Source organism: Heteronotia binoei, chromosome 4, assembly GCF_032191835.1.
Source record: "Heteronotia binoei isolate CCM8104 ecotype False Entrance Well chromosome 4, APGP_CSIRO_Hbin_v1, whole genome shotgun sequence".
NCBI lineage: Eukaryota > Metazoa > Chordata > Lepidosauria > Squamata > Gekkonidae > Heteronotia > Heteronotia binoei.
This window is the reverse complement of record NC_083226.1, coordinates 26,226,791-26,241,826: the sequence shown is the minus strand read 5'-3', so window position 1 is coordinate 26,241,826 and position 15,036 is coordinate 26,226,791. Positions and strand designations below refer to the sequence as shown.

At 39.4% G+C, this 15,036-nt stretch overlaps 1 protein-coding gene across 3 annotated transcripts in view; it reads left to right on the top strand.

Moving 5' to 3' along the window:
• Positions 1-14,145, top strand: part of NCBP1 (nuclear cap binding protein subunit 1) — a 37,359-nt gene extending 23,214 nt beyond the window's left edge. For all 3 annotated transcript variants that reach the window (XM_060236996.1, XM_060236997.1, XM_060236998.1), the window contains 6 exons: positions 7,905-7,998; positions 8,873-8,976; positions 9,635-9,749; positions 11,227-11,361; positions 12,340-12,453; positions 13,481-14,145. In XM_060236996.1, coding sequence (XP_060092979.1) covers positions 7,905-7,998; positions 8,873-8,976; positions 9,635-9,749; positions 11,227-11,361; positions 12,340-12,453; positions 13,481-13,594 — 676 coding nt within the window. In that variant the 3' untranslated portion in view covers positions 13,595-14,145. The remainder of the gene's footprint in view (positions 1-7,904; positions 7,999-8,872; positions 8,977-9,634; positions 9,750-11,226; positions 11,362-12,339; positions 12,454-13,480) is intronic.
• The last annotated feature ends 891 nt before the right edge of the window (positions 14,146-15,036 follow it).

The following is a 15,036-nucleotide window of genomic DNA, read 5'->3' as shown; positions in this document are numbered from 1 at the left end:
TCAACCTTAAAAGGTTTCTTGAATTTGGCCCAAATAGAAATGGGACAGGCAGAATATGTTCTTAGATTTCTGAACATACCCGAGGAGAAGAATGAAAGCTTACTAAAACTAATGGGGGATGTTTTAACAGATATTCTCGGGATGGAGAAGGATGAAATTCAGAAGGAAATAGATTTTGTATACAGAGTTAACACACTATACGCAAAAAAAACCCGATCTCCCTCGAGAGGTGCATGTAAAGTTTGTGCGAAAGGCCATAAAAGAAAAGGTATGGGGGGAAGTTAGAGAACAGCAGCTAACGATTAAAGGGACAAGAATTAAGATTATGAAAGAAATTCCATGGTCGATAAGGACCAGGAGGAAAGAATACATGAAATTAGTCGAGATGCTGCGAGAAAAAGGTATTATGTACAGACGGTTGGTCCCGGAAGGAATTCTATTTACATATGCAAATACTAGATTTAAAATTGATTCAGTTTACAAAGCAGAGGAATTTATTAAAAATCAAACAAGGAACTGGCAAAGAAAACCAAGAGGGAAAAATTTAAAGGACTTAGAGGACCAGACTTCACAGAGAGAGTCAGCGCAACTGGTGGACCTCCTCGGTGCAAATGAACAAGAGGAGGGAGAGGTTTCTTTAGGAGAGGAACAGTTACAGAGAGAAACGAGACTACAAAAAAAAAAGAAAACTCAACTGACTGAACGGTAGGGATTTCAAAATAAAAATATGGCTAATAAACTGAAGATTATCTCGTTGAACGTTAACGGTTTAAACTCCCCGCAGAAAAGAAAAAGAGTTTTCCTCCAACTTAAAAGACTAGACGCAGATATCATTTGTCTGCAAGAGACCCATATAAAAAAGAGAGATGAACCTCTGTTAACCAATAGAAGATTAGGGAAGGCGATAATAACCTCAGAGTTGGAGAAAAAAAAAGAGAGGATTAGTAACATACACTAAACCAGATAATCAAGCTGATTTAATTTTCGAGACTAAGGATGCAAGATGTCAGGCTATTGAAATAATGAAAGAACAACAAAAATTTCTTTTGATAAATGTTTATGCACCCAATGATATGCAAGGGATATTTTATAAGGATTTGTATAAAAGAATTTCCAAGTGTAAATACGACAACATCTGTATTATTGGTGATTTCAATGCAGTCAGTGCCCCCAAATTGGATAGAAGTCTCAGAAATAGTAATAATAAAAAAAATAAGAAAAATAAGTCGTCAGGTAGCAATGTTTTACCAGAGGTTTTTTTCAAAATGGCAGAAGAACTCGTTTTAATGGATGCATGGCGCACTATTAATCCCAATAAGAGAGATTACACTTTTTTTTCCAATAGACATAAGTCATGGTCAAGGATAGACATGGTTTGGATATCAATAGGTTTAGCGAAATTAATCGAAGCTGTTGAAATTTTACCCTCAACTGTAGCGGATCATAGCCCTATTTTACTATCTATAGGGCCCAGCAGAAGAAGTAGTTCAGGATGGAGGATGAATGCAGGCTTGATGAAAGACAAAAAATTTGTTCAATATATAAAAGAAGAAATGAATTTCTTTTTTAAAAAGAATGTACAGAAGGAGGTTTCACATTTAACAGTTTGGGAAACTAGCAAGGCTTTTTTTAGAGGTTTAGTTATCAATTTTTGCGCAAACAAGAGACGAGAAGAACGCAAAACTCTGGTGAATTTGACGGAATTAATCAAACGAAAAGAGAGACAATTAAAGGTAAATCCGTCATTGCAGGATATTAAAAATGAAATTAGAAATTTGCAACATAAGGTTCATTTATTATTTTTAGAAGAAATGGATAGAAAAATAGCTTATTCCAGACAACAATTTTTTGAGAAGGCAGATAAACCAGGAAAATGGCTAGCTTACAAAATCAGGAAAGAGAGGGAAAGGAAAATAATTAAGGTTTTGAAAGACAAAGAAGGAAGACATAAATCACGAATAGAAGAGATGAAGACAATAGTAAGAGACTTTTACTTAAATTTATATAATAAGGTTGAGTTGAATAAGGAAAATCAAGAAGATTATTTAGCCAATAAACAACTGATAAAGTTAACAGAAGAAAAGAAGAACATATTAAACGGACCGATTACAATGTGTGAGGTAGAGGAAGCCTGGTCTAAATTAAAGAAAAACAAGGCAGCCGGACCAGATGGTATCCCCCCAGAATATTATATTACTTTCAAGGATACTATTATAAATTACTTTAAAAATTTAATTGATGAGGTCTGGCTTTCAGCCAAATTACCACCATCTTGGAGATATAGCAACGTTACTCTTATCCCAAAATCAGAGGGAGAAGCGGACGATATTAGATGCTACCGTCCCATATCATTACTTAATGTGGACTATAAGTTATATGCTCTTATCCTGGCCAACAGAATGAAAAAAACTTTAAACACACTAATACACTCAGATCAGACAGGTTTCCTCCCCAGGAGATATATGAGAACTAACATTTGGATGTTATTAGACGTACTAGAATACTACGAATTGAATAGGGACAAGAACGTTGCTCTTTTTTTTTCTTGATGCAGAAAAGGCATTTGATAATTTGGACTGGAATTTTATGTTCAAAATCCTAAACAAAATGGTTTTTGGGACTGATTTTATTAAGAATATACAAGCAATTTATGATACACAGCTAGCTAAAATAATCGTCAATTGAGACCTGACTGAAGAGATAATTTTAGGTAAAGGGACAAGACAAGGTTGTCCCTTATCTCCTTTATTATTTATTTTATCGTTGGAAGTCCTTAAAAATGCTATACGAAGGAACACTAAAATCAGAGGATTAAAGATAAAAGGGGAAGAATACAAAGTTTTGACATATGCGGATGACATGGTCTTGATTCTCCAAAACCCTTTAGAATCAGTAGAATCAGTGGAGGAGGTTTTAAAAGAATTAGGCGAATTTGGAGAGGTTGCAGGGTTAAAGGTGAACAAACAGAAATCAAAAATATTGACGAAAAACATGACCTCTCAAGAGATTCAAGACCTGGAAAGAAGAACGGATTTTAAAACTGAAAAAAAATTAAAATATCTAGGTATAACAATAACAAATAAATGCAGCTCTATATATGAAAATAATTACATACCCCTGCTAAAAGATATAGAATTAGTTTTTAAAAAATGGGCTAATTTAAGTTTATCTTTTATGGGGAGGGCGGCTTTAATTAAAATGAATATACTTCCAAAGGTTCTGTTCCTTTTACAAATGGTAAACTTTGCAGTCAGGAAACCTTTCTTTAATAAACTGAATCGACAGATAAGATCCTTTTTATGGCTGGGTAAGAAACCCAGGGTCAGATGGAAGATTTTAACTGATTTAAAAGAAAACGGAGGACTAGGTCTCCCTGATTTTGAGGTATATCACATAGCCTGTGCTACCTTATGGTTAAAGGATTGGATAATATTGGAAGATAGCCGTATTTTGGCGTTAGAAGGGTTCGATCTACAGGCAGGTTGGCACGCCAATCTCTGGTACATAGAAAAGAGCCAAAAATATTTTAGAAGTCATCTGATTAGAAAATCGCTCTATGAGGCCTGGTTGAAAATTAAAAGAAAAATATACGATAAAATAACACCTAGATGGATTTCTCTAGAAGAAGCCTCAACACAACCTCAATTACGGAATAAGACGAAGGTGATTAGATATACAAACCTGATTGACGAAAAGAACAAAATGAGAAAGAAAGAGGATCTAGAAGCTTTAGGGTTTAAACTAGACTGGTGGGTTATGACCCAGATAACAACTAAATATAACAAAGACAAACGGTTGGGCTTCACTAAGGAGAATTTTGATTTTGACAGAATATTGACTATAGGACAAGACAAAGTTATTAAGAAAGTGTATGCTACAAATGAAGCTTGAGGATGAAACGGTTAAGGTACCTATGATAAAGTGGGCAGAAAATTTTAAGAAAAACATAACTTTACCGGGAAGAAACAAGTGGCTTTGTTTTTCATAGACGCGGAGAAAGCATTTGATAATTTAGATTGGGATTTTTTGTTTAGTCAGTTAAAGATGATGGATTTTGGAGAAGATTTTACTCAAAATGTGAAAGCTATATATAAGGATCAAAGGGCAAAAATAATTGTAAACGGAGATTTAACAGAAGAAATTAATTTAAGAAAAGGTACCAGACAGGGATGCCCACTTTCCCCGTTACTTTTTGTGCTATCCTTGGAAATCTTACTGGAGTCTATAAGAAACAATGATAAAATAAAGGGTTTAGAGATTAAAGATGAAACCTACAAAGTGTTGGCTTAATTGTACAAGACCCAATAGATTCAACTGATGAAGTATTAAAAGAGGTAAACGAATATGGGCAAGTTGCAGGGTTAAAGGTTAACTTTAAGAAGACAAAGATCATAACAAAAAATATGTCCACCTACGATATTCAGGCTATTGAAAAAGGAACAGGTTTCCAGAGGGAAACGAAAGTTAAATATTTAGGGATAATGCTGAGTAGTAAATGCAGTAATATATATGAACTTAATTATGAGCCTCTTTTAAAAGAACTTGAAGATAAGTTAAAGAAATGGCGAACTTTACAACTTTCTTTTATGGGTAGAATTGCTTTGATAAAGATGTATATATTACCTAAGGTGTTGTTTTTATTTCAAATGGTTAACTTCGCAACTAGGAAATTTTTTTTTATTAAGATAGAACAGATGATTAGATCCTTTATATGGTTGGACAAGAAACCGAGGATTTAATGGAAAATTCTAACGGATACCAAGGAAAATGGAGGTTTAGGTCTCCCAGATTGGGAAAACTATCATACAGCATGCGGTACTCCCTGGTTGCTTGATTGGATAGGGCTTGAAAATAAAAGAACATTAATGTTAGAAGGTTTTAATTTATTAAACGGATGGCATTTCAATTTATGGTATGCAGAGAAAACACAGAAGTATTTTGTTAATCACCTGATCCGTAGGGGGATATATAATGTGTGGCTGAAATTTAAAAGGAAAATTTACAATAAAGTCCCGAGATGGATATCACCTAATGAAGCCTCAATACAGCCACAGTTAAGGGACTATGCAAAGACAATTAGATATCAAGACCTATTAGATGGAAACGATAGAATAAGAGGGAAAGACGATTTGGAGGAGAAAGGCATAAAATTAGACTGGTGGTCCATGACACAGGTAATGGCTAAATTCAATAAGGATAAGCTGGTTGGGTTTACTAATTCTAGATTTGATTTTGATAAAATTTTATTAAATAAGGTAGACAAAACAATTAAAAAAACATACAATTATATGATGCAGATTAAATTAGAGGACGAAGCTGTCAAAGAAGTAATGCTGAAATGGTCCAAAAACCTGGCAAAAAATATAGACCTAGAAACTTGGCTGCTCTTCTGGAAACTGAATTATAAAACTATTAAGCCGATTAATTTCAGAGAAAACTTTTTTAAATTATTTCACAGGTGGTATGTTACCCCTGTCCAATTAAATAAGATCAACCCGACCACCCCACCAAAATGTTGGAAATGCGGGATAACGATAGGTTCATTCTACCACCTTTGGTGGACTTGCATAGTGGCAAAGAAATTTTGGGTTAAAATTTATGGAATGCTGAAAACGATGTTAAATATAAACTGGCATTTTAAACCCGAAGTTATGCTACTCTCTTTAGTGAGAAAGGAAGTCCCCCAAGAGGACGAACATTTGACGATATACGTATTAACAGCGGCAAGAATCGTATACGCTAGGTACTGGAGACAAAAAGAGTGTCCAGAATTAGAGGAGGTCGTAGATAAAGTACTTCAAGCTGCGGAGATGGATATTCTGTCAAATATGTTGAAAGGGACACCCAAAATTGAAGCAACAAATAAATGGGAAAAGTTTTATAAATGGTTAAAAAAAAGAATGAGGTACATAGATTGTAGATATAAGGATAAAAGCGGATATGAAGATTTGTGATGTTAAACTGGTTTAATACTACATTCAGTCTCAATAGGAAGAATAGAGACGGGTTACAGCTTTGATTTTAGTTTGTTCTTGTTAATTTTCTTATTTCATATAAGCCTGTCTGTATGCGAACTGTAGTGGATACACTGTGTTGTTAATTTTTGGAGTTGAAATAATTTTTTTTTTTATTTGGAAAAGAAAAAGAAAAAGAAAAACATAACTTTAGAACAATGGGCCCTATTTTGGAAGAGTAACTATAAGACTATCAAACCGACCAATTATAGAGAAAACTTTTTAAAGCTTTTTCATAGGTGGCATATTACACCAGTCCAACTGAATAAGATCAGTCCCACTATTTCACCAAAATGTTGCAAGTGTGGCACAATGAATGGCTCGTTTTATCACTTGTGGTGGTCATGTAAATCAGCAAAAAGTTACTGGGTAGGTGTTCTTAGAATGCTGTCTGAGATACTAAAGGTTAATATACCACTCAAGCCGGAGCTGTTGCTACTCTCCTTTGTGAGAAATGAAATTCCTCGAGATGATGAATATATTTCTATTTATATTTTGACAGTGGCTAGAACTCTCTATGCCAAGTTTTGGAGACAAAAGAGTTGCCCTAACCAAGATGAATTAGTTCAGAAAATATTGCAAGTCGCCGAAATGGACGTTTTAACTAATCTAGTGAGAGGGATGCCCAAATGTGAAGCTTTGAAAAATTGGGAAAAATTATATAATTGGTTGGGGAAAAAAAATGATGATTTAACTGATATACCTACGTAAATATTATTATTGTATTAGTAATTTTATTTAAGTAGGAGATATTATTGGGATTGGGGTTTAACCACAATCAACCTCTTCTAAGATTAATTTGAATTGTATAAGTGGATAACAGACGTAGATAACCTGTACTATTATTATTTTTTTTTTTCTTTTTTCTCTTCTCTGTTTTTCCATATATGCTTAAAATAAACGTTAAAAACCAAAAAAAAAAAGGTTTCTTGAATTATAATAAAACCTTACTCCCATCATACTTTTAAAATTACTTTCTCCTACATGACCACAGTGGCATGATGAAGATTTCCATCTGTCTGCTTTATATGTTTTGGTTATTTCCCCATTTTTTTGTGTGGAAAAATATTAGAAAGTTTGCCAAATCTTAGTCAGCAAAATTCTCACAGGGGGTTTGAACAATGGAGCCCAGAAGCAATTTTTTTTTTTGGGGGGGGGGTTGGTTAAGAAAGAAAGCATAATAAAATGTAGAGGTTCCAGAGCTCCACTCCTGTGAGCTTCTGCCCAAAATGAGGCCTGTTCATAACCACTAGAATATGAAAAATAGAGGCTTGTTCAGTGTGGACTTGCATGAGATTCCTACATTCTGTGCTGGGCAATGGGAACAGGTAGCTCGTTGTACATTTTTGGACCGACTTGCCAAAACAACAGTAAGTGTAGAGGTGGGTTCCACTTTTATAGTTTGAACTACTAATGTGTAGGAATAAAAAGGTCTAAGCATTTTAACTCTGGTGGGGAGAAGTCATAGCACACATTGCTTCTCTCTGCCCATCAGTGGAATTTGTAAGCTGTGGAAGGTCAGAGTAAGGGATAGAGGCCTCAGCCCAAAGGCAGCACTGCCAAACTGATATTTTGCTTGGTGTATGATTCTCGAGGTGAGAAGAAAGATATCCCGAGATCATTCCTTCTCCTTGCTGGTTTCCAATGGAAAGTTAGTGCTGGCTCTTTTGCTGGGGTCTGGCATACTCGGTATTGCCCTCTTGAGTGGAAATGGGAAGTGTGGTATGATCTGGAGAGACCTTGGCCAGTTCCTCTTCCTCCCCATCACCTCATGTTGTTGTTGTAGGCCCGAGATGTGCCACAACCCCGTTGGCTGAGAGGGAAGGTACTTTACTTATCAGCTGCTTGTTGTGTGGTCTTTGATGCTTGTTTTTCTCCTGTTCTGATAAGATTCCGCGAAGTCTTCAAAGCATTGGCAGAAAGTGATGAAGGGAAACTCCATGTCCTCAGAGTGATGTATGAAGTATGGAAGAACCATCCGCAGGTGAGAGGAATACATCAGACACTGTCTCTGTCATTTTCTTCTTATTGACAGCTTAATAGTCTGGCTTCACCTTTATCCACTTTCTGATTTCAGGCTCTGCTTAGATAGTTCATAAGCCATGAACCAGAGTCTCAGACATGTGGGAGATTAAAATATCCATGTTATATGCAAAGTAGGACAAGAAAATAAGCATGCACTTTTACAATACATAACAGTACTTTTGATAACTCAAAGCCCCTTCACATGTGTGCTCTTAGTAATTCTTACAGTGATCACGTAAGCTAGGTTGGTGCTACTATCATCATAACATGGTGTTTCCCAGACTTTGAATGTTGATGATGGCATAAAGCACCTCCAGTAGTGGACAATAAGAACAACAGTCTCAACTACATACTAGTGGCACAGTTCTTTCAGAATGAAAACTGGAGACCCAATGTAATTCTTACGCTCAAAAGAATGTGCACAGATTGTCTCAGTTGGCTCCTAGACTAGCGCAGAGGGGACACATCTTGAACAATAGGAATACAGGGGGAGGACTACAAGGACAGGTGGTATTAACTCCTAGACACTTATTTTAAAAATCTGAAACCTTTGGCATAGAAGTGTAGTTTCCAGCTTTTTTGTGTGGAGGAGTGACCCAAACTGTTGGAAATCTTGGGAATGCAGCAGTGGGGTGTGCCTGAATTGTTACAGAGTATTTTTTTTTTGGGGGGGGGGGGAGGTGGCAGCAAAGCAACTACCAAAAGAAGTGGTGCCTTGTTTGGTGTTATTTTGGCTTTGACTCTTAAAATAAGTGGTGTAATTTTGGCTTTGGCTATAAAAAGGGATCTACTTATGAAAAACTGAACCGAAGTCTTCTATTTCTATAATGCAGATGATCTCTGTACTGGTGGATAAGATGATTCGGACACAAATTGTGGATTGTGCTGCAGTAGCAAACTGGATTTTCTCTTCAGAAATGGCTCATGACTTCACTAGGTAACTTAATTTGTCTTCTCCCTCATCTCTACTCTGTGTCTAAAGTGCTGTCAGATTGCAGCCAACCCCTCATGGGGTTTTCAAGGCAAGAGGCGCAAGCAGGGGTGGGTTTGCCATTGCCTGCCTCTGCATAGCAACCCTGGGCTTCCTTGGCAGTCTCGCATCCAGGTACTCACCGGGGCCGACCCCATTTAGCTTTCCAAGATCTGATGAGATCAGGCTAGGCTGGGCCACCCAGGTCAAGGCCTCATCTCTGCTAACCACCCCCCCTTAATTAAAACTATTGAGCATGCAATTTGAAATAATTCAGAGTTTATTGCAAGTGAGGTATGGATGCAGGGATGCTAACTTCCAAAAAAAACCCCAGTTTGAAATGACTAAAGAGTCTTATCAGGTAAATCTTCGAGAAAGCATCACAAAGTTCTGTTTTTTCCTTCATTCAACAGGTTCTACTTAACCATTGTGTGAAGTGGCCTTTTAGATTAAATATAGAGAAGGTCTAGTAATGGTGCAAGTTGATTACTCCATACTACATAGTATCCTACGTCTCATCGCTCTTTCTGTAAGAGAACGTAATAGTGTGCACGTGTTGGCCCTGGGCTGACATAAGCAAACTTATTTAGCGCAAGAGGATTTATGTTGCTGCTTTCTCTGCTAGGTTTTATATCTGGGAAATCTTACACTCCACCATCCGAAAGATGAACAAGCACGTGGTGATGATCCAGAAGGAGCTGGAAGAGGCCAAAGCAAGACTAGCCAAGCAGCATAAACGTGTAGGTGACATTTCAGGGGGGAAGGGTTGTGGCTTGGTGGTAAAGTGACTGCTTGGCATGCAGAAGGTCCCAGATTCTATCCCTAGCATCTCCAGTTACGAGAGCCGGGTGACAGGCGGTGGTGAAAAATCTGGACCTAAAGACCCTGGAGGGCAGCTGCTAGTCTGAGCAGACACTATTGACCATGATAGACCAAAGGTCTGGCACAGTGTAAGGCCACATCATGTGTCCAGTTTCCTGTGACTGCAGAAAGAAATCTTCCATAAAGCTCAGATGTGCATAAAGGGAAACAGCTGCCAGGATCATGGGCAGTGAAAACTTGATCCATACTCTAGTACAGGGTAAAGGGAGGGGCACTCAAGCCTTTTTCACCTCCTGGTAAACACACCACAAAATAAGATTTAAAATACCATTTGTGAAGGCAGAAAGCCAGCAAGGGTTGGGGGCTATCCAGTTATTGCACTGAGTGTCACAGGGCCTAGGGAAAAGGTGAGCAAGGGGAGACATGATAGAAGTTGAGAAAATTATGCGTGGAGAAGGTGGACAGGGAGAAACTTTCCCCCTCTCTCATAATTCTAGAGTCTTCCACTGAAACTGAAGGGGAAGAGATTCAGAACAGATAAAAGGAAGTACAGCATATATAGTTAATTTGTGGAACTCCGTGCCACAGGAGTAACAGCTGCCAACTTGGCAGGCTTTAAAAGGAGAGTGAACAAACTTATGCATGATTAGTAGCATCAGCAGCTACTAATCATGATGGATATCTACTCTGTCCAGTACCAGAGGTAGTATGTCTCCTTAAATCAGTTGCTGGGGAGCACGGACAGGATGATGCCATTGCAGTCTTTCCTGTCTGTGGGCTTCCTAGAGGGTAGCTGGTTGGCCATTGTGTCATCAGAATGGTGGAGTGGATGGGTCTTTGCTCTGATCCAACATGGCTCTTTTTATATGCTTTCTTTGGATCAGACCAAGTCCTATCTGGTCCTGTACTGCCTTCCAGACTGAACAAGTGGAAACCATAGGAGCTGCTGGCAATGGCTTCCATAAATGAACTATCCACATTGTGTGCAGTGTGTCTTCACAACCGCTTCATGAAATGGGAGGCGCAAGGCTCCTTAACAGAGTATAACTGTATGCTCCGTCCCATGCTGTCAGAAGCTGGGGGCACACACGACCAAACTACTATTCTTGTGTTGTACAGGGCTCAGTTTACGTTTTTTATAGGAGCAAATCATCTGCGTGTGTGTTTAAAAGTGCTGAGATCTGTCTCCAGGACTTCAAACTCTAAATAAAAGCTTGGGTAAGCTAGGCAAGAATGTGCAGTCACTGGTTAATCATCTGTGGAAATACTCGTCTTGACACATCCCAAGAAATCTGTTATGCCAGACGCTAACTTGACCCTAGTTTTCTTTTTTAAAATGACCTACTTATGGTTGGCATGCCCACACAGCTCATTTTCCTTTAACCCTTGTTCCAGCGAGACAGCGATGATGACGACGATCGTAGCAGTGACCGGGAGGATCGGCCTCTGGAAGAACAGATAGAGCGCTTGCAGGAAAAAGTCGAGTCAGCTCAAAGCGAGCAAAAGAACCTCTTCCTCGTAATATTCCAGGTAAAGGCTGAAGTGTTTGCTGCTGGCCGATAGAGGGCTGGTGCTTTAGTCTTGAGGGCGAGCAGCCTGGGATTTGACTTTCGGCTTAGCAAAACTCTTGGTCAGAATGTAGTTTCAGGAGGGTAACCATGTTGGTCTGCCTTAAAGCAGCTAGATTTGAGTGCAGTGGCACCTGAGAGACCAACAAGATTTTCAGAGTATGAGCCAGGGGTTGTTTTGAAGAAAAATAGGTGGTGGAGCTCATTAGTGTAACTCATCAACATATGCCCCCTCCAGCCAAAAGCAACCCAATGCAAGAAAGGAGAGCCCTGGGCGAGTCAGGCCTGCTTGGGCTGGTTAGAGATCCAGCCAGCTAAGCAGGCCTCGCTCGCCTGGGGCTCTCCTGGGCTGCCTTCCCAAGTCAAGCCACTCACCACCCAAAATCGCATAAGACGTGGAAAAAGGGTGGCATGGGCTTCTCCAGGGGTTAATGAGGGCTGTTGGGAGCGTGGCTGTCTGGATGCCCACTTTCTTAATACAGGGATTGTTATGCAGCTGCACCTACTATTCAATGGACAAGGTAAGTGGGAGAAAGAAGGGGAACCCTCAGAAAAGTTCAGGAGCTGTGCTCCTGTAAACTCCTGCTGAATCTGAGGCCTGGTATGAGCTATCAAGAGTCAGTGCTCTGAGATAAAGGGAGCTTTGACTCTCGAAATCTCACACGCTGACAATCTTGTTGGTCTCTTAGGCAATGTACTCAAATCTAGATTAGAGTCTGCATTTTGATCTTTGATAGAAACTGACAAGATTTCCCAGACAACTTTGGTGCTCTTCCTGATTACATTGTCCCCTTCATTCATTTTAGGGAAGCTCTTTCTCAAATGTCCTTATTCTGTCCCAGAAACGCAGGCATCATCTTGGCTGTGGAAGCTGGCTTCCTTGTAATTTGAAAATCATCGGCCAGTTGGCAGTTCAGTGACTTTGTCTTTTCTTTTCCAGCGTTTCATCATGATCCTCACAGAGCACCTCGTGCGGTGTGAAACGGGTGGGATCGATGCCAACACCCCTTGGTACAAGAACTGTATAGAGAGGCTTCAGCAGATCTTTTTACTGGTGGGTGTTGGATACTTGAAGGACAGCTGTGATTTAACTTTACTTGCTCCTTGTGCCAATCCCTTGATAATGCACTTGGCTTGACGTGTCAGTCCCAAATGCATGGCTCAGATTACCAGCACTCCAAGGTTGCTTTTGCATTGCATTCTGCTTTGATACACTGATCCTTCTGCTGCATCCTCAGGATTTCTGAATGGTGCTTACAGCAGTCAGCTGTTGTAACAATATAATTGCTGTATTGGATGTTGCCTGTGGACAGCTGTCCTCAGAGTTCTGTGATGGTAACTAAGCATTCTTAGGTGGGGGTGGGGCATCTCCAGAACTTTGCTGGGTACCTCGTCAGCAAAGATGAGCTTCCTCTGAAAGCAAAGCTTATACTTCTGGCTCTGATAGGAGATACCCTGTATCCTCTTTGGTGGAGAATTCTATAGGTTGTCATCCATTCTACACAGCGATACGACTTTAAACCATATTGTTGGGTTGTTTCAGTGAATAACTTTGAGGGTTTTTTAAACCTGTTAATACTTTGCACCCTTGTGATTTTATAAATTTCATAGCGAAAAGCCAGAGTAATCATTTAAAGCTTTTTAAACCTGTCTTCACACGGAAAGCTATGTTGGCCCCCTGTGTTTTGTTGCCCTTTTGAGTGTAGCATTATAAGATTAGATGGAATAACCGCAAATTTTGTAGCACTTGAAAAGAGCAAGGATCCAATAAATAGCACCTTAACAAACAAAATTTTTGCTCATCCCCTATTACCAATTTTGTTAGTCTTCAAGGTGCAACTGGAGTCTTGCTCCTTTCTGCAGCCACAAACACAGCTACCCTTCTTTATCTGTAGCAGTTGCAAGCATGAATGCATAACGATCCATATCTAAACTTCTGTTCCATCGGCAACAGGAAGAAACAGTGATGGGAGGAGGGGGAGGTGTTGCCATTACAGTGCCAGCTGTGGACTTGCTTTTGGGGGGGGGTCACATTGAGGCTAATGACACAAGCCGCTGAGTTATCTCTTTCTTATCTGCAGCATCATCAGACCATCCAGCAATACATGGTGACTTTGGAGAACCTTCTGTTCACAGCAGAATTGGATCATCACATATTGGCTGTATTTCAGCAGTTCTGCGCGCTGCAGGCCTGAGCGACGACTACTTTTTTTTTGTACAGGACCTAATTGACGTCCTTTTTAAACAAAAAACTGGGAAGATTCGGCATCTTTTAATCTGAAGAACAAGCTTACTGTGCTGTCCTAGATAAGCTATACAGTACTGTTTTAGCAGTAGAGGCCTTACTCTAGTTAACGACTGCTAGGTGACTGGGATGGAATAATGTGTGAATTTTTTTTTTAATTATTTTGAAATGGTTTTGAATGCTGGCTTCATCATAGCATTTGTTTTGTCTCCCTTGATGGTTTGTATAAAAATAGGAAACGAAATTGGAGTCAATTCATCTTTGCTTGACCCCTATGTGAACCAATCCCCTCATTCTAATAATGTGAAGCGAGTCTCAAGACTTGTGTACCTGACTGAAGAGCAGCTTTTCCGGCGGCTAACATCAGACTCCCCGGAAAAGAACCATAAGGACTTGTGGAAACGCTGAACAGGTCAAGCCTAGAGTATATGTTTGTTATCAAAATTAATTTTCACAGTTGGAGGAAACAATTGAAATATAATGAAATATGTTTTTTAAAAACTGCCTAGTGTTTCTTTTGGGTCACAACGCAAGTAGACAATCCCATTCACTCTAAAATAGCCTGTAAGGAATAACCACCTTTTCAAAGTTAGACTGCCATCTATGAGTCTGAGGCTCAGGTAATGCTTCTGGCAATTTCTTCATGCTTGGCACTGGTGTTGAGGTGTGCTTTGCTCTGGTCACAAAGAGGTAGGCATTCTGAGAACAAAACAGCCCTAAGCTATCCTAGGAAACATCGTTTCAGTTCCAGATCTGTATCAACAAGGCAGCAGTGTGTTCAGCAGGTGAGAGACAACCTGTTCAACTTTGCCTGTGTTCAGGGTTTTGACTGTGGGTTACAACCTGTGCAAAAAGAGCTGTGTGTGCTTAGTTTCCACACCAGTGATCCAGTGTAGTGGTAGGCAAACTACTAAGCATATATACATATTTTAGATGAGCTGCAACACAGTTTACATGAGGCCCTGTGTCTTTGTGAAATCAAATGCAAGGAAGCTTTTTAGCCCACTTTATGTGAGGTCGGTGAAGCAAAAGACCAGGACCGCAGTTCGTTTTCCCGAACCTTTATATGCCCATGGAAAAGGAGGGGAATATATATGGGTGTATAAATATATATGTATACCCACTTATATACACACATACATGGCTGTTTCTGAGTAGGAACGCAGTTCCAGCTAGCCTGGCGTCAGGGGTGTAACCTAATATGCAAATGAGTTCCTGCTGGAATATGGAATAATTCCTGCTGTCAAGGGGTATGGCCTAATATGCAAATGTGTTCCTGCTAGGCTTTCTCTACAAAAAGCCCTGTGTGGAATAATGGTGGTGTCAAGTGGTGTGGCCTAATATGCAAATAAGTTCCTGCTGGGCTTTCTCTACAAAAAACCCTGCATGTGT